The sequence below is a fragment of the Globicephala melas genome, chromosome 18, assembly GCF_963455315.2.
Source record: "Globicephala melas chromosome 18, mGloMel1.2, whole genome shotgun sequence".
Lineage (NCBI taxonomy): Eukaryota > Metazoa > Chordata > Mammalia > Artiodactyla > Delphinidae > Globicephala > Globicephala melas.
Genome location: NC_083331.1, coordinates 18,115,596 through 18,135,960, shown reverse-complemented (window position 1 = coordinate 18,135,960; position 20,365 = coordinate 18,115,596). Strand labels below are relative to the sequence as shown.

Here is a 20,365-nt window from a genome sequence, read left to right as displayed (position 1 = left end):
GTTTTTTTGTTGGTTTTTCTTTTTTATTTGTTTGCTTTTTCACTCAGTTTATTAGAAATAATTTGTATGTTTGATAGATTCAGAGTACCAGGGACAGTATTTCCCAAGATTACTTTGTTTTTTGTGTTGGGTTTGTATCTTAGCCAAGTATTCAATAATGGAATATTCAAGGTACTTGTATATAAGTACTCTCTATCAGAAGTACTTACACATTTAAAATAGCATACAGAATTAAACATACTGTATCAACAGTAAGAGCATTACACAGAGCAAATAGTATTGATCATTTCCTGCAATCTGTGCCTCTATGAATGTTCGCCTTTGTTCTTGGCAGAATTTTATGTACTGTTTGTAGCCTTATCTCTGGAAGGAAATTCTTTGCCTTGCCACAGGTTTTTGGTATAGCCATTTATCTTTAATATATGTTGTTACTGTTAGGTTAATTAATTCTTTATTTTTATCCCCTTTCTAGCATTTACATTTGGGGTAGTGCAAGAAGGTTTACTGGAAACAGGTTTAATTGGCGTTTGGTTGAAAGATAATAGAACAAAGATTCTATTAAGTATAGATTATATTAGTTTATATTCTTATTTTAGAATTTTAGCTGTAATTAATATTTAGCTAGCATCTAGAGAATTGTTGTAGGGTATGGGGTATGGTCTTTGGCTGTGGAAAATAAATAAATTAAAACGTTTTATGATACTGTAAATTTACCATATAAACTTAATGCACTAAATCAATTTAATATCTTTAGTTACTTTCTTTTGACTTTTCACAACTCTTTACACTTGCTGTGGGATCATGTCAGAATGCTACCTCAGCTGTTCCCTGACCACAGGTTTTATCATCGTTCACCTTTTTTCGACAGTGGTTTTGCCACTGGTTGCTTTCCTATCATTTAAAAAAAAAAAAAAAAAAAATTGGAGATTCAAAAGGCAAGGCTTGGGCTTCCCTGGTGGCACAGTGGTTGGGAGTCCGCCTGCCGATGCAGGGGACACGGGTTCGTGCCCCAGTCCGGGAGGATCCCACATGCCGCGGAGCGGCTGGGCCCGTGAGCTATGGCCGCTGAGCGTGCGCGTCCGGAGCCTGTGCTCCGCAACGGGAGAGGCCACAACAGTGAGAGGCCAGCGTACCGCAAAAAAAAAAAAAAAAAAAAAAAAAAAAAAAAGGCAAGGCTTATCTAATTACTGCTTCTTGGAAATACTCTTACTAAAGATTATTAAATATTTCTTCATTTTTAATCTAACTACAGTTTTCAGACTGTTAGAACTATATGAGTATTCATTATTCATTCCTCAGTTTCCAAAAATTTTTTAAATAGCCAATCAAAAATTTGGGGAACATTCAGCATACGGATAACATATATGATGTTAAACTTTCCATTGAACAGTTCAAGTGGATAATTTATGGGAAATTATATATTATCTCATACTGTTATGTAAATCTTAAGAAAACCTCACCAAATCAATTAAAATTATGCCTGGGAAAGGGAATTCTCTTTTTTATGTGACAAATTGTATGCCTATGACTCTAGTTAGAAATAATTTATATTGAAAATTGTGATGTACTGAGTATCCTTTAAAATGTAAACATTAAAAAACAGCAGTCAGAAACAAAGCTTATACCAGAAGCCTGAAGAGAAAAATTTAGCAATAAATTTTCAGGAAACCATGTCAAATTGGGAAATTTACTAATTCTGTGATTTTCATCATCTGCCGAAAAAACACAGATTTATTGTGTGACAAACCATTCCTGGCATTAAATTCTAGGAGTAACTTATTACTCCTAGGAGTAACTTATTACTCCTAAATAATGTCTGAACTGTATTTTTTTTTTTAGTGGTTTTTAAACGTTTTTCATAAGGTAGTCAAGGTTTATTTTTCATAGGAGTCATTTCCATTTTAGGTTTATATCCCTGTACAGAGGTCCATGCCATACATACAAAGTACAAAGACTTAATGAGTCAACATCTTATAAATTCTGTATTCAAGCTTGTAATGAAGCAGGGGAAGGTCCTCTTTCCCAAGAATATATTTTCACTACTCCAAAATCTGTCCCAGCTGCCCTGAAAGGTAAGTTATACATCCTCAAGTTATTTTCTTTAATAATAAATTAAATGCACTTTTCATAAAGTACTTTTGTACTATTAAAATTATCATCCAGGGGGCTTCCCTGGTGGCGCAGTGGTTGAGAGTCCACCTGCTGATGCAGGGGACACAGGTTCGTGCCCCGGTCCAGGAAGGTCCCACATGCCGCGGAGCGGCTGGGCCTGTGAGCCATGGCTGCTGAGCCTGCGTGTCTGGAGCCTGTGCTCCACAACAGGAGAGGCCACAACAGTGAGAGGCCCGTGTACCGCAAAAAAAAAAAAAGAAAAGAAAATTATCAAAATTATCATCCAGGATGTGTCCAACATTTAAATTATAAAAAGGAAATTAGACAAGCCTACCTACTGGGACTTTCACTTAATAATAAAAGCTATTTTATCTGGCATATTGATAATCAGACAAGTGCTGGTTTTTGTCACTGATCTTTTTAATAAACATAAAAGTACTAAACTGAATAGGTAGGCTCGTTTTCTAATAGGGTTGTTTGCTGTTTCCACTATTGTTACTTAAAGAAAAAAAATCACAATTCTGGTTGTTTTGAGTCATTGCTGTTTTCATTCGGATTTCAGGGAGAGAGCCAGGTCATCTGTTTAGCAAAACATAAATAAATACTTAGTTAACTTGAATTTTTAAATCAAATTTACATACATACACACATTTGTGTACATATTATATATTTAAAATTAATTTCAGCAGGGTTCTTACTTTAAAATGACCCTGGAAAGTAAAAAATACTAAAATTCCTCACCCTCTGAGGACAAATTACAAAGATTTCTGGTACAGTGTCCTGGATCATATACTTGAATGTATCATTTGTTAAGCAGATCCATAGTTAGCAAGACTGTTCTTTGAATAGTCTTTCTAATAATGCTGATGGATTTCACTGAGTTATTTTTCTGTTCCCTCATCTGGTTTAGTGTCTCTTTACCTTAAGAAGATTGCTGATTTTAACACCTTTGTACCCCACTATTGAGTGAGGCAGTCATATATGTGGTCAGGCAGCTAGGTGTATTTTTCAACTCATTCTCTTAGAAGATTTCTTAAATTATAAAATTTCATGTTCTAGTTATGCTCTTTGAAGTACCATAAAAGATGTTGTAGAACTGCCATTGGCTTTTTTTAGCTCAGGGAAAATAGTACTTATCTTTACAGATCTTTTAATCAGTCTGGCCATTGGAGTGCTTGTAGATTGTATGGCCTGGAGATGATAAGAGTTAGCCATTGACCGTTTCTCTGAAAATTTCAAAAATTCACTAATATTTATTTCAAGTTTGTAACTATGTTTTAAAGTCTGTTGATTTTGATTGAAACAAGTGTCTGTGTGATGTGCCACGTTAAAAATCAAGTAGAGCACATTTTATTTGTATTTGTTCTCTACAGCCCCCAAAATAGAGAAGGTAAATGATCACGTTTGTGAAATTACATGGGAGTGTTTACAGCCAATGAAAGGTGATCCAGTTATTTACAGTCTTCAAGTTATGGTGGGAAAAGATTCAGAATTCAAACAGGTATGTGCCAAAATATAATTCTATAGATACACACTTTCACCTTTTTTATGTATTTTCAATGCAGGATTTGACTACCTTTATCTTCCTAATTCAAAAACATTTGTTCAGTGCTTACTATGTGCCAAAAAATAGTAACTACACAGTATATCAGGATTCAAAATCTTTGGGGTGTGAACTGCACTTAAACAGAGTATTCGTTCATTTGACAGGTATTTATTGAACTCTGTGCCAGGCACTCAGGATACAAGTGAACAAAAAGTCCTTGCCTCCGTGCAGCTTACATTCTAGTAGAAAAAGAGATTCTAAAAGCAGATAAACACATCAGTATATCATATGTTAGATAGTAATAAGCACAATAGAGAAAAAATAAAACTGGATAAAAGGATTAGGGAGTACTAGGGCGAGGGACAGCTAGTGCTATTTTATATAGGGCCGTCAGGTGACATTTGAACAGAGACCCCAAGGAAGTGAATATGGGGAGAAGAGTGTTTCAAGAAGCAGAAACAGTAGGTGCAAAGGCCCTGAGGCAGGAGCATGCTTGTTAAATTTACTGTACAAGACGAAGGCCACTATGGCTGGGGCAGCATGAGCAAAGGGAGGAATAATAAATGAAGTCAGGGCTTTAATGGTAGGGGGTCTGTGAGCGGGCATGGAGATCGTGTAGGGCATTATAGGTCATACTCTGACTTTTACTCCATGTAAAATGAGAAGCCAGTGGAGGATTTTGACCAGAGTAGGCACATGATCAGACACAAGATTATTGTGACCAGAGTAGGATGAGGACAGATGCAGAGACAACATTGAAGAGGCTTTTACAATGTTAGTAATAGTCATAGTTATAATGCAGTGTTGTAAATATGACAATTGACACAGTTATTATGGAAGCCTAGAGGAAGTATCACCTTCCTGGTAAAATTTCAAAGATAGGTTCCTGGTAAACAGTGAATAGCCGATGAAGTGGGCAGCTGTCAGTGTCATTATGACTTTTATAAAGAAGTTTTTATGCAACTCAAAAGCCTTATTTCTGTAAGCATTTCATCTGCTTCTTCCTTTTTGCTGTTACTCTTCTTGATTTTGAGAGCTTTTAAGCTGGGTTGTTTTCATTTTAGTTTCTTATTTTGTATTTTCTTTTCTCACTATTAAAAAATCATTCATCTGTTTTATTTCACTCTTCTGCTATTATAACTATTAATAATAGACTACCTTTCAATAAGGTATAATTTTTCCTTTCAATTTTGCTAAATATGGAAGCATAATTTCTTAACCAAAATTACAAAAGGCCCCAAAGAGCTGGATTAAATTTGGCATGTGATTGTTTTTCTTTATTAAGCCATCTGCAAATTGACATGATAATTAGACTTGAATATGATTTATAGATAAGTAGGTTTCCTTCCAAGGAGGAAACAAAATTAATATTAAAGAAAATGTAATTTCATTACATATTTAAAGGAAATAGGGACCCCACATTTGAGTAGTATATGAATTTTAATAAACATATCACTACATGAAACAGCAGTGCTAATTCTAATTTAACTTAAAAGCTAAATTAACCCTATCATCAATTTTACTTTAGATTGTAAGCATACTGTAAAACTTAAAATACTGATTTCCTTAGAACTTCATCATATATATGCTCATCTAAATCTCTTAAATGTTTATAAAATTTTATGATTGGCAAGTTGTATTCCAGAAGTTTAAAGGTCATTTTTTAAGAGTTCAATCTCATTCATGGGATTTTAATATTTTACTTAAAATTGACTTGCTATTCAACACACATGTATTAAATACTACATATGAAGAATTTGAGGGGGCTACATTATTAATAAGTTACTGTTCTGATTTCAAGAAAGTTGTTTATTAGACGTTAGCAAGCAAGCAGAAATTTCATAATCATGACATTCTGTGTAAGCAAATAAAAGATCATGATAAAGATAAAACATACTTTGTTAAAAGGAATGATTTTTTTTTCCAGCTGGACTTTGGAATGTTTTCCAAAAGGATTATCATTAAAGGGAGTCTATTGGGGAGTTGATGAGCTTAGGAGGAACCATGAACTCTCAAGTATGACTTGAGTAAGGCTCAAGAATGGAGTGTGTACAGTGGGGGAAAGCAGGGGGTATGCTTGTGGGATGAACTGGGAGATTGGGACTGACATATATACACTAATATATATAAAATAGATTACTAATAAAAAATAAAACTAAAAAAAAAAAGATTGGAGTGTGTAGTGGAGGAGGCCAAGTCTTAGTGGGTCTTCATTCTACAGCAGTAGGAACTGTTGATGTTTTTAAGAAGAGGATTATTATTTATAAGTTGGTGGTTGAGTTTCTAGGCTAGCCTATTTAAAAACTGTTTAACCTGTAGTGTTGCTGGGTTTGGGGACCTGGAAGCAAATTAGCCTAGCAGCAGCCAGTACTTACGACCCTGGGCCAAACTTAGAAAAATATTGATTTCTTTACATTCTTCCCTTGCTTCATCCCTCTTTGATCAGTCAGTGGCTTTCACCAAACTCTTGCTGCCTTCTTGCTGCTCTGTGCCCTGCTCTGCAGCACCTCCCCGAGGCTTGGCCCCGTTCTCTAAAATTACACTCTTCCTCTGACTCTTGCCTCCCTCTCTCACATACATCATAATTCTCATATACACAGTATAACTGACCTTATTGCCATTAGGAAAAAGACTCTTTCCTTGGGAAAATTCATGTCAAAAGTCGAGTGTCTGCTGGCTCTTTAATCTTCCCAGAAGTGTATACATTTTTTAAAGCAAGTGCTTTTAAACCAAAAGCAGCATTTCAAGTGGTATAACAGGGTGAAGTGAAAATATTGGGGGACAGTAGAACCACTGTCAAAGCAGATAAGCACCATCTGGGAGTCTGTACCTAAGAGAGTTCTTGTGTCCAAGCTCATTAATGTTACAAATACCAGAAAAATTAATACAAATTGGCTTATAGGGGCTTCCCTGGTGGCCACTAGTTAAGAATCCGCCTGCCAATGCACGGGACAGGTTCAAGCCCTGGTCCGGGAAGATCCCACATGCCGCAGAGCAACTAAGCCTGTGCGCCACAACTACTGAGCCTGTGCTCTAGAGTCCGTGAGCCACAACTACTGAGCCCACATGCCACAACTAATGAAGCCCACGCACCTAGAGCCCATGCTCCGCAACAAGAGAAGCCACCACAATGAGAGGCCTGCGCACTGCAAGGAAGAGTAGCCCCCACTCGCCACAACTAGAAAAAAGAAAGCCTGAATGCAGCAACAAAGACCCAATGCAGCCAAAAATAACTTAAAAAATAAATTAATTTAAAAAAATTTCAAATTGGCTTATAAAGTATAAATCCTCTTAGGGAGAAGCCTGTAGGTAGGTAGGTTGATTGAGGAGCTTAATGAAGTCATCAGGGACATAGTTTCTCTCAGTGTTCAGTGCCTGCCATGGGGAACTTACACTTCCTTATTCACATTCAGGGAAAAGATAGCACTTGGGTTACAAAGTCATCCCTGAAGCAGTGACTGTGCCAGGGCTTAAGCCAGCCAGGGCCCACCTCTGGACTTAAGCCTCGCCAGCTTCTCCTAGTACAGGGGCTGTACTTTGGATACCCCATCCAAAATTAGGGTATTGTTGGCAATGTAGGAGAACGGTTGCTGGGACAGTGGCCTGTTGGATTCTATACAATTTCTTCCATTCTTAAACTTCTGAACTTGAGATTCTCAAAAACAGTTGTTCCTCAGAGTGGCCTGCAGACCAAATAAATCTGAATGTCTAGGAGTGGAACCCACAATTCTGTTTTTCTTTTGCTGGTTTTGTTTCTTTGTTCTTAAGTTCCAAGTGGTGCTTAAGCACCGTAAATTTCAGAATTGCTCTAGAGATAGCCTCATCCACCAGAGGACAGACAGCAGAAACAAGAAGAACTACAGTACTGCAGAGCCTATGGAACAAAAACCACATTCACAGAAAGACAGATGAGATGAAAAGGCAGAGTGGTACATACCACATGAAGGAACATGATAAAACCCCAGTAAAACAACTAAATGAAGTGGAGAGAGGCAACCTTCCAGAAAAAGAATTCAGAATAATGATAGTGAAGATGATCCAGGACCTCGGAAAAAGAATGGAGGCAAAGGTCGAGAAGATGCAAGAAATGTTTAACACAGATCTAGAAGAATTAAAGAACAAACAAAGAGGTAGGTGAACAACACAATAACTGAAATGAAAACTACACTAGAAGGAATCAATAGCAGAATAACTGAGGCAGAAGAACAGATAAGTGACCTGGAAGACCAAATGGTGGATTCACTGCCATGGAACAGAATAAAGAAAAAAGAATGAAAAGAAATGAAGACAGCCTGAGAGACCTCTGGGACAACATTAAACACAACAACATTCGCATTATAGGGGTCCCAGAAGAACAAGAGAGAGATAAAGGACCAGAGAAAATATTTGAAGACATTATAGTCGAAAACTTCCCTAACATGGGAAAGGAAATAGCCACCCAAGTCCAGGAAGTGCAGCAAGTCCCATACAGGATAAGCAGCAGCAAGGGAAAAATGACAAATAACATACAAGGGAACTCCCATAAGGTTAACAGCTGATTTCTCAGCAGAAACTCTACAAGCCAGAAGGGAGTGGCATGATATACTTAAAGTGATGAAAGAAAGGGAAGAACCTACAACCAAGATTACTCTACCGGGCAAGGATCTCATTCAGATTCGATGGAGAAATCAAAAACTTTACAGACAAGCAAAAGCTAAGAGAATTCAGCACCACCAAACCAGCTCTACAACGAATGCTAAAGGAACTTCTCTAAGTGGGAAACACAAAAGAAGAAAAGGACCTACAAAAACAAACCCAAAACAATTAAGAAAATGGTAATAGGAACATACATATCAGTAATCACCTTAAACGTGAATGGATTAAATGTTCCAACCAGAGGACACAGGCTTGCTGAATGGATATAAAAACAAGACCCATATATATGCTGTCTACAAGAGACCCACTTCAGACCTAGGGACATATTCACACTGAAAGTGAGGGGATGGAAAAAGATATTCCATGCAAATGGAAATCAAAAGAAAGCTGGAGTAGCAATACTCATATCAGATAAAATAGATTTTAAAATAAAGAATGACACTATATAATGATCAAGGGATCAATCCAAGGAGAAGATATAACAATTATAAATATATATGCGCCCAACATAGGATCACCTGAATACATAAGGCAACTGCTAACAGCCGTAAAAGAGGAAATCGACAGTAACACAATAATAGTGGGGGACTTTAACACCTCACTTATACCAATGGACAGATCATCCAAACAGAAAATAAATAAGGAAACACAAGCTGTAAATGACACAACAGACCAGATAGATTTAATTGATATTTATAGGACATTCCATCCAAAAACAGATTACACTTTCTTCTCAAGTGTGCACGGAACATTCTCCAGGATAGGTCACATCTTGGGTCACAGGTCAAGCCTCAGTAAATTTAAGAAAATTGAAATCATGTCAAGCATCTTTTCTGACCACAACACTATGAGATTAGAAATCAATTACAGGGGGAAAAAACGTAAAACACACACACACATATGGAGGCTAAACAGTACGTTACTAAATGACCAAGAGATCACTGAAGAAATCACAGAGAAAATCAAAAAATACCTAGAGACAAATGACAAAACACATGATCCAAAACCTATGGGATGCAGCAAAAGAAGTTCGAAGAGGGAAATTTATAGCTATACAAGCCTACCTCAAGAAACAAGAAACATCTCAAATAAACAACCTAACCTTACATCTAAAGGAACTAGAGAAAGAAGAACAAACAAAACCCAAAGTTAGCAGAAGGAAGGAAATCATCAGAGCAGAAAATAAATGAAATAGAAACAAAGAAAACAGTAGCAAAGATCAATAAAATTAAAAGCTGTTTCTTTGAGAAGATAAACAGAATTGATAAACCATTAACCAGACTCATCAAGAAAAAGAGGGAGAGGACTCAAATCAATAAAATTAGAAATGGAAAATGAGAAGTTACAACAAACACCGCAGAAATACAAAGCATCCTGAGAGACTACTACAAACAACTCTATGCCAACAAAGTGGACAACCTGGAAGAAATGGACAAATTCTTAGAAAGGTATAACCTTCCAAGACTGAACCAGGAAGAAATAGAAAATAAACAGACCAGTCACAAGTAATGAATTGAAACTGTGATTAAAATCTTCCAACAAACAAAAATCCAGGCCCAGATGGCTTCACAGGTGAATTCTATCAAACATTCAGAGAAGGGCTAACACCCATCCTTCTCAAACTCTTCCAAAAAATTGCAGAGGAGGGAACACTCCCAGATGCATTCTGTGAGGCCACCGTCACCCTGATACCAAAAGCAGACAAAGATACTACAAAAAAAGAAAATTACAGACCAATATCGCTCATGAATATACACGCAAAATCCTCAACAAACTGCTAGCAAACAGAATCCAACAACACATTAAAAGGATCATACAGCATGATCAAGTGGGATTTATCCCAGGGATGCAAGGATTCTTCAATATACGCAAATCAATCAATGTGATACACCATATTAATTTGAAGAATAAAAACCATATGATCATCTCAATAGATGCAGAAAAAGCTTTTGACAGAATTCAATACCCATTCATGATAAAAACTCTCCAGAAGGTGGGCATAGAGGGAACCTATCTCAACATAGTAAAGGCCATATATGACAAACCCACAGCAAACATCATTCTCAATGGTGAAAAACTGAAAGCATTTCCTCTAAGATCAGGAACAAGACAAGGATGTCCACTCTCACCACTGTCATTCAACATAGTTTTGGAAGTCCTAGCCATGGCAATCAGAGAAGAAAAAGAAATAACAGGAATACAAATTGGAAAAGAAGAAGTAAAACTGTCACTGTTTGCAGATGACATGATACTATACATAGAGAATCCTAAAGATGCCACCAGAAAACTACTAGAGCTAATCAATGAATTTGGTAAAGTTGCAGGATACAAAATTAATGCAAAGAAATCTCTTGCATTCCTATACACTAATGATGAAAAATCTGAAAGAGAAATTAAGGAAGCACTCCCATTTACCACTGCAACAAAAAGAATAAAATACCTAGGAATAAACCTACCTAGGGAGACAAAAGACCTGTATTCAGAAAACTATAAGACACTGTTGAAAGAAATTAAAGATGATACCAACAGATGGAGAGATATACCATGTTCTTGGATTGGAAGAATCAATATTGTGAAAAAGACTATATTACCCAAAGCAATGTACAGATTCAATGCAATCCCTATCAAATTACCAATGGCACTTTTAAGATTTTTTGTTCTAGTTCTGTAAAAATTTGTATGGAGACACAAAAGACCCCGAATAGCCAAAGCAGTCTTGAGGGAAAAAAATGGAGCTGGAGGAATCAGACTCCCTGACTTCAGACTATACTATGAAGCTGCAGACAATATTGGTACTGGCACAAAAACAGAAATATAGATCAATGGAACAAGATAGCAAGCCCAGAGATAAACCCACGCACCTATGGTCAACTAATCTATGACTAAGGAGGCAAGGATATACAATGGAGGCAAGGATATACAATGGAGAAAAGACAGTCTCTTCAATAAGTGGTGCTGGGCAAACTGGACAGCTACATGTAAAAGAATGAAATTAGAGCACTCCCTCACACCATACACAGACGTAAACTCAAAATGGATTCGAGACCTGAATGTAAGAATGGACACTATAAAACTCTTAGAGGAAAACATAGGAAGAACACTCTTTGACATAAATCATAGCAAGATATTTTTTGATACACCTCCTAGAGTAATGGAAATTTAAAAATAAACAAATGGGACCTAATGAAACTTCAAAGCTTTTGCACAGCAAAGAAAACCATAAACAAGATGAAAAGACAACCCTCAGAATGGGAGAAAATGTTTGCAAATGAATCTTAGGACCAAGGATTAATCTCCAAAATATATAAACAGCTCATGCAGCTCAATATTAAAAAAAAACCCAATCCTAATATGGGCAGAAGACCTAAATGGACGCCTCTCCAAAGAAGGCATACAGATGGCCAAGAAGCACATGAAAAGGTGCTCAACATCACTAATTATTAGAGAAATGCAAATCAAAACTACAATGAGGTATCACCTCACACTGATTAGAATGGGCATCATCAGGAAACCTACAAAGCAAGAAATGCTGGAGAGGGTGTGGAGAAAAGGGAACCCTCTTGCACTGTTGGTGGGAATGTAAACTGATACAGCCATCATGGAGAACAGTATGGAGGTTCCTTAAAAAACTAAAAACAGAACTACCATATGACCCAGCAATCCCACTACTGGACGTATACCCAGAGAAAACCATAGTTCAAAAAGACACATGCACCCCAATGTTCATTGCAGCACTATTTACAATAGCCAGGTCATGGGAGCAACCTAAATGCCCATCGACAGACGAATGGATAAAGATTTGGTACGTATATGCAATGGAATATTACTCAGCCATAAAAAGGAACGAAACTGGGTCATTTGTAGAGATGTGGATGAATCTAGAGACTGTCATACAGAATGAAGTCAGTCAGAAAGAGAAAAACATCGTATATTAACGCATATATGTGGAACCTAGAAAAATGGTACAGGTGAACCGGTTTGCAGGGCAGAAGTTGAGACATAGATGTAGAGAACAAACGTATGGACACCAGGGGGGAAAGCAGTGGCGGGTGAGGATGGTGGTGTGCTGAATTGGGCGATTGGGATTGATATGTATACACTGATGTGTATAAAATTGATGACTAATAAGAACCTGCTGTATAAAAAAAAAATTAAATTCAAAAAAAAGATTGCTCTAAAAGCTCCAAGTTCACTTACAACTCCCTGGACAATAATAGAGGGGAAGAATGGTAGAGACGAATTACGTGGTTATTTGTCCATATTCAGTTGTTTTTGAGGGTTTTTACTGTTCCCTTCATTTATTGATCACTAGGAAATAATTATTTGCAATAATACATTCATAAGTTACAGAAGGATCACATTATGTGACCATATGTGCCAAATTATATGACAACATATGCCTTATTATTTGTCTTAATGAATACAGTTGACCCTTGAACACCACAAGGGTTAGGAGCACTGGTTTTTCCCCAGTGCAGTGGAAAAACCACATAGAACTTTACGGTCAGCCCTCCGTGTTCGCTGTTCCACATTCATGGATTTGGCCAGCCTCTGGTTGTGTAGTACTGTAGATTGTACTTATTGAAAAAAAATCTGTGTGTAAGTGGACGCTTACAGTTCAAACCCGTGTTGTCCAAGGGTCAACTGTAATTACTTTTAAATGCAGTCAAATCTATAATAAATCCTAGGGAAGTTTTGAGTAAGTCTGCATTCAGTCTAATAGTAATGTATTGCTGAAATCATTGTCTTAACACTAATTTCTATAAATAATACAGACTGTATTATGACTCATTATAAGATAAGACTGTGGATATGTAATGTACACAGAAAGTAGAAATAAACAGAATTTGTTCCTCTATAATGACGCTTCAAAAGTGGTTGTCTTTGGTAGTAAACATGTATACTTGTCCTTAAAAGGTAACAACAAGGACTGTCTTGAATTTTAGTATGGGTACTTGGTAAATTAATCTCACCAACCAAATAGATTTTTAGAATGTAGATATAGAGGTAGATATAAATAGGTAAAATAGTGATTTCAGTCTTATTGGCCCCAATTCCACAGTTGTTATTTTCTCCATGCTGTAAATATATTCACAAAGCTAAAGTAAGGATAAATACCAATTTATGAAACTCGATAAGCTTTCTATAACGGTTTCCTGTAAATTCTGTTGCAGGTGGTGTACTGTTTCAAAGTTCTTGGCCAGCTAGATATGCACAGACTTTCCAAGCTTAAGTTTTAGTCTGCATTTCTCAGTTAAAATGCAAAGAAAGTGAAAACATTAATGTCTTACCTGCCATCCTCTTAACTACAAATCTGCATTAATTTATATTTGCCACATTCTGCCTAAGTAAATGGATAGTTATTGATAGCAAATATAAAGGGGATATTTTAGTTTTTCTTCTGTTTTAATTGTATGTAATACTATCTGTGAGCAATAGCTATGGACCAAAACATTATGAATTTATTAGAGTTTTTACTTGCCCTCTTGTTTATTAGGGTCACAGAATTTATCTTGTCAATATGAAAGGGGGTGGTGGAAATGGTGTTACTCATTTTAATTCTTATTTCTCATTCTAAGGCCTAACCCAGCTATCTTGAGCTTGAGACTCTTTTTGAATAGCTTCACTTAGATCTATAAAACTTTTAAAATCAGCTCTAGCAGATGTATCTGTTTTCTTCAGTCCTGAGTCTACAGTTACCTATAGGATGTCTCCCTGTTTAGATATCTTCCCAACATCTAAAACAAAATTGAAAATTTGATCTCATCGTCTTCCTTCCCAGTCTCTCCTCTCCAACTTCTTCCTCATTCGTCAGGATCATAAACACTAACATCACTTTGGTCCCCAAGCTTTAAACTCTTGGAAGATTTTTTTTTTTTTTTGCCTGCCAACTTTTATTAAAATAAAAAGTCACTTTTTAAGTGATCCATGAAAATTATACCAGGGCCTCATAATTCAGCAAGAGCCCTTGTCCTGCCCAACTCCCTCAATCCCTCTCAGCCTTATGATCAGGATTCCTTAAACAGTTTAAATATCACACACTACAGTGGCCCCTGTAGAATTAAACTTAAATTTCCAACTAGTGTATTAACATATTCTTCCTTTCAATGTCAAATCTCTTCACCTATCACCCTCATGCCATTTGTTGAGTTTTTTTTCCTGATCACATTACCACGCTCATTTGGAGACAAATGGAAAGTAAAGAAAATTTTAAAGACAAAAATAAGTATCACCCATTATACCCATAAGACAAATACATATTTTTTATTTTTACTAAACTGACTTCATTGTATGTATACTGTTTCACACTGCTTTCTAATACAGTCTTCTGATATACTTAAGTTCATCCTTTTACTGTCGCTGAGACATAAATCATTTCTACATTCTCACTTCCTGAAATGCTCATATGCATCTTCAGAACTAACTCATATTCCGCATTTTTTAAGATTTGTCCTAAAGCTTACTTTTTCAGTAAAGGTTCATTTATATATCTTCTCAGTATCTTCTGATATACATTTTGATGTATACACAGTACTAATTTAGTGGCCTTTCATTAAGTACCTATTATATGCTATATTCTGGAGACACAAAAATGAGGGAAAGATCTTACCTTTCTCCTTTGGAAGCAAACCAGTATGTAAAAATGTAGATTTACAACACAGATACAACTGAGGCTACTAAAATTGCTTGAGGGAATGCTAGCCCACAGGTTTTGGTTGATCTCTTAATATAACCCACCAACTAGCTGGGGAAACTCAACTGGGAAATCACTGAGTCTTGGTCTTTTCATTTAGAGACTGAGTGAAGGGGTGCAGTAGTGGAAGTGATAGCTTCCATATATTGAGCACTCACTATATGCTGGGCACTGTGCTAGGAAGTGCTTTAACAAGTATTAGTCTATTTCATTCTCATAATTACCGTACAAGATAACTATTATGCCCTGGAGGAGTGTGCAGTGGTAGAGCAGAGCTTGGACCCCAGTTCCAGTACATATCCTCTCAATCACTAGCACACTCTCCTGAAAAATCTATGGAATTCCATTCTTGTTATTTCCCTTCTAAGGGATGAGCCAGAGGAGCTGGGTTTTAAAATCCCATTCTTTGATTCTAAGGGATCTCTCCTTTTAAAGTTTATAAAATGATTTGCCATAGACACCTACAGAGAGCTCTCCTTTTTCACTTATTGTTTCATTCAGCAGATCTGTTTGAAACTTTACAGAAACCAGTTATACAAAGATATCATGGGAGAGCAAGGTTAGACACTGTTCCTCCTTTCATGGAAGGATTTCACAGAAGTCTGACTTCTTATATTTGCTGAAACCAGAGAAATGCCCGTGGGCTGATTTTGCTTGTTCTCTAGCTGTTCTGGGGACACATCTTCACTCTTCAGCTGGTCTGTAAGCTCTGTGAGGGTAGATATCACATCCTTACTTACCAGATTTCTCCAGGCATTATACAGCAAACAGTTGAGTTCTTTAATGGATAGGTATTTTTAAAATGTCATTTAAAAGATACAAGCAGTGGCACTCACTAGCTTCCATGTCAAAAATAATTCTAAAACTAGCCAGTTTTAACATAGATTTTCTACCCAGCCTTCCCATATAATTCTTTTTCTAATGTCTTACTATCAGATTTACAAAGGGCCTGACTCTTCATTCCGGTATTCAAGCCTTCAGCTGAACTGTGAATATCGTTTCCGTGTGTGTGCCATTCGCCAGTGCCAAGACCCTGTGGGGCATCAGGACCTCGTAGGCCCCTACAGCACAACAGTGCTCTTCATCTCTCAGAGGACTGAACCACCAGCCAGCACCAACAGAGACACTGTGGAAAGCACGAGGACCCGGCGGGCACTCAGTGACGAGCAGTGTGCAGCCGTCATCCTTGTGCTGTTTGCTTTCTTTTCCATTTTGATTGCCTTTATCATTCAGTACTTTGTAATCAAGTGAAAATATAACTTTATTTTTAATATTGTATTACATTTTATTTTGTCATGTACTAAAATTATTTCTGTATTGCTTTTACAAAATCAGTGACATTTAGCACTGGCATTGAGACTATAGTACATCATTTTTGCCATTTTTAATGCTTATATTGTTAGGTAGAGGCTGGCACCTTATTAGAATGCAAGCCACAGAAATAGCACGTTTCGGTTTTTTGTTCGGTTGGGGCTCTTTTTCTTTTTCTTTTCTTTTTTTCTTTTTTTGACATGCCTTCTTGTGAAACAAACTTTCTGAGAGGCAACAATATATAATTGATACTTTGACCAGTCAGCATGAGTGTAACAGTGACAACCTGATCTGTTTGTTTTAATTATTACCTAGTGAAAAATTCAGAATGATTAAAATTTACACTAACATGCTATATAAAAATGTTAAAGTATGATGCTGTGAAAGCAATCTAGTGCTATATTTCTACCTCCTCATTTGTCTTAATTTGGTAAGTGGGATTATGATGAATAACTGGAGGGGCTTAGCAGACAAAAACTGGATGAAAGAATATGCATGGGAAAAAGAAGCTTCTTGTTTGATAAATGTGGAGTTCTTCATTATAAGTATATATTCATGAATTCACAGGTAGGTCACTTGAAAGCACATACAGTTTACTTGGCCTAAAAGTATTTTAATGTTTACTCAAAAACCCATCTTCAGGTCTTGAGAACATGGAAAAGAACAGAGGGCTTTTACATACTTTTTAAAAGTAATAATTCTGAACTTCAAACCTATTTAATTTGGTTTTGTGAGCCTTTGAACTATATGTGTGTGTATAAGGACATGCACGTACATATATGGCTTTATATATACCAAGTGTAGAAATATACACACACACACACACACATTCACTCACTCTCACTCCATCTATCTGGTACAGGCTAATTTTGAAGAACTCCCATAAGTTTTGCTGCTTCTCCCATAACTACTGCCATCACCATCAGAATTCATAATCAAACCTAACCTTTTGTTTGGGGCACCAAATCCGAAGACAAAATTAATTTGCACCAGTAAACTTCAAGCTGCTTTCTTTCTTGAAAAACTGATGTTTAATGTAATGTCTGTTTGGATACTGTTCCAGTTGTTGATTGCATGTGGTTAATGTTGCATTAGAGCACTTTGCAATTACATAATTCGTTAATGTTTTGTGAGCTTGCATTTGTGAGTTATTGGGTGATCAGATTGAATTTTGTCAAGTATCACATTGTACATCTTGCATAGATGTCCATGACTGCCAGTAATAATAGTTTGTAATGAAACTATCTAAAATTCTTGTTTTATCACATCTGTTATCTGTGAAACACTTGTAACTAGACTTTTTAATTTATTATTTGAATTTTAGGATAGCGAGCCACTAATTTTTAGTTGCTGAGGTTAGCAGTTTAGTGATTACTAAGCACTTCTGTCAGTCTTTGAAAAAAAGGACGTATGTTTTGTGCTTTGAAGATCTCTGAAGAATTTCTTATATTAGAATGAGCATGTATTGTAATTGTTTTATGTCAAATGATCTGTGCTGTAGAAAAAACATTAACCTTTGTTCAAAAAAGAAATGGATAAACTTGGCCTTCCCAAGTGGTAAGAATGATCTGTCACTATAAAATACTGTATGTTTACATTTTATTTAAATTTAATCTCTTACGTGTAGGCTAACTTCCCCCAAAACAGTGATTGAGATTGTTTTCTAGAAACTTCTTAAAAGTGCCACATTTGGCAGTACAAATGAGTTTGAGTGTAATAGCCCAGAGATTTCTATATAGTTGAATGTCTAAAATTGTAAAATGTGCCACTGTGGCAGTTGCAGTGGCTTATGTTTTTCATAGTAACTCAAATGAACTCCTATTTTTGATAGTAAATGTCATTTAATAGTGTACTTGCCATTTGAGCCTCACTGCAAAATTAGTGCAGAGGAGAAACAATTTTTAATGTAATCTTGATTTTACCTCATATACTGTACATTCCAAAAACTCTAAAAACTTTTTAAAGATTATAGATACACTACCAAACGTATCACCTTGAAATTGTATAAGGTTGAACTTCATACAAATGAAAAAATATAATCTCATAAAAATACATAAACTATGTAGCAAAAGTATCTTTAAATCCATGGAAAATAAAAGTTGTATCATTCTTTTTTGAGATGTGTTTATTGTATTCATAAACATTATTTGCTGCCTCTTTTGGAAAATGAAATGTTAAGGTCTCCCCTCTTGCAGTTGGCTTACAACAGTTTTCTCAAAATATTTAAATCGTCAACATGAGAGGATCCATATTCAAGAAGGTCAAGTTTTATCCTAGTGACCTGATTCTGTTGCACATTATATGTATTCTTTTATATATGTGTGTGTGTGTGTGTGTGTATATATATATATATATATATATAAAGGAAACAATATATCTAATGAATAAGGATGGGTCTGAGGTAAACTTCCCATTGGAAAGAAAATCGGACCATGCCTCACCTATCCTGCATTCTTTACCTACTTCTTAGTACCTTCTCTTTCCCACCTACAGGGGCCCAGAACCTTCCTATTACTGGCACTGCAATCTGCCCCCAGGTCTGCTCTCCACCAGAAAGTTCAACGTTCCCATCTACTTAATACCACACCAGAAAGTTCTCACATGCACCAAGACATTCAACATTCCTCCTCAATCTCTTTAAAATTTCCATCCCACAGACCTCATCCAGGGATACACTGCTTTTTAAAATCCAAGTGGGGCTTCCCTGGTGGCACAGTGGTTAAGAATCTGCCTGCCAATGCAGGGGACACAGGTTCGAGCCCTGGTCCGGGAAGATCCCACATGCCACGGAGCAACTGAGCCCGTGCACCACAACTACTGAGCCTGCGCTCTAGAGCCCATGAGCCACAACTACTGAGCCTGTGCTCTAGAGCCCATGCTCTGCAACAAGAGAAGCCCACGCACCACAACGAAGAGTCGCCCCCACTCGCCGCAACTAGGGAAAGCCCACACGCAGCAACGAAGACCCAAAGCAGCCAAAAATGAAAATAAAATTAATTAAACAAAAAAAAATCCAAGTGGATCTCTAATTGCCACAATTGCAGGCACCACAGTAAAGTTTACAGTGTTAGGCTGGGGAAGAGGAGATAAACTTTGGATGTAGGAGCATCACTCCATGGAAGCAACTGAGTTGGAATCCAGCCTTGAGAACAATATGATACTGACTTACCTATCACCTCTTTTCTGTAGATTGGAAATAGGAGTATTACACGTTGTACTTGAGCATTTTGTGGGTTGGTTTCCAACGCAAGTACCTTACCATCATCATCATGAACAGATTCTCTGCAGGAGGATCCCTTGTGTATGGTGGCTCAATTAGGCAAACAGACTGCCAGAGGAAATGGGCCCCAAAATCTAACACCAGTCTTCCTACAATCTAATCACCTACCATCAACATAGGTGATGATAGTGCCTTGTATTTTTTAAACGCTTTTTAAATATACAGTTTTAGGATAATCTATATGCCCTCAAGAGTATCCCTTTATTCATTTGTTATTTTCTCCCTTACACTCTTAAAGGGGAAGTTGAGAGAACAACTAAGATTTTAATAGTTGGGGTCAGCAAACCTACAGTGTATGGAGTGGTGCCTTCAAATGTTTAGATGCTATAAGGACTATTTTTCATCTTATGTGACAGGATGCTACGGGAAATTTGCCAAGAGAAAAGTTTCAAAACTGGATAGATTTTAAAGCCGCATGACCATTCAAATCCTAATAGCGTCTATTGGCCACTCAGTGTGTGCTAGGTGTTGTGTTCAGGGCTTTACCTTAGTTATTTCATAATCCTCTGAATTGCTCCATTAAGTATAAACTGAAACACGGAGCAACAAGCATCTGCCAAAGATCACATGGCTAATAGGTGACAGAGCTGAGATTGAGGTTTGAATCCATGTGATTGGTCTAGTGCTCCCACACTTGACCACTACCCTCTACTGTCTCCCAGAATTCTAAGAAGGAAATCAAAATAATAGTTGACTTTAATATTGCATTTATGATAGCATTTACTGAGAGCTTCCTGTATGCCCGGCATCGTGCTGAACACTTCCCCACATCCAAAACAGCCCACAG

The 20,365-nt window shown here is 36.8% G+C and overlaps 1 protein-coding gene across 2 annotated transcripts in view; it reads left to right on the top strand.

Annotated features, from left to right (window-relative positions):
* The window catches only part of FNDC3A (fibronectin type III domain containing 3A), a 162,782-nt gene extending 144,371 nt beyond the window's left edge, over positions 1 to 18,411 (top strand). For both annotated transcript variants that reach the window (XM_030882305.3, XM_030882304.3), the window contains 3 exons: positions 1,906 to 2,072; positions 3,486 to 3,613; positions 15,924 to 18,411. In XM_030882305.3, coding sequence (XP_030738165.1) covers positions 1,906 to 2,072; positions 3,486 to 3,613; positions 15,924 to 16,238 — 610 coding nt within the window. In that variant the 3' untranslated portion in view covers positions 16,239 to 18,411. The remainder of the gene's footprint in view (positions 1 to 1,905; positions 2,073 to 3,485; positions 3,614 to 15,923) is intronic.
* Positions 18,412 to 20,365: the final 1,954 nt, after the last annotated feature.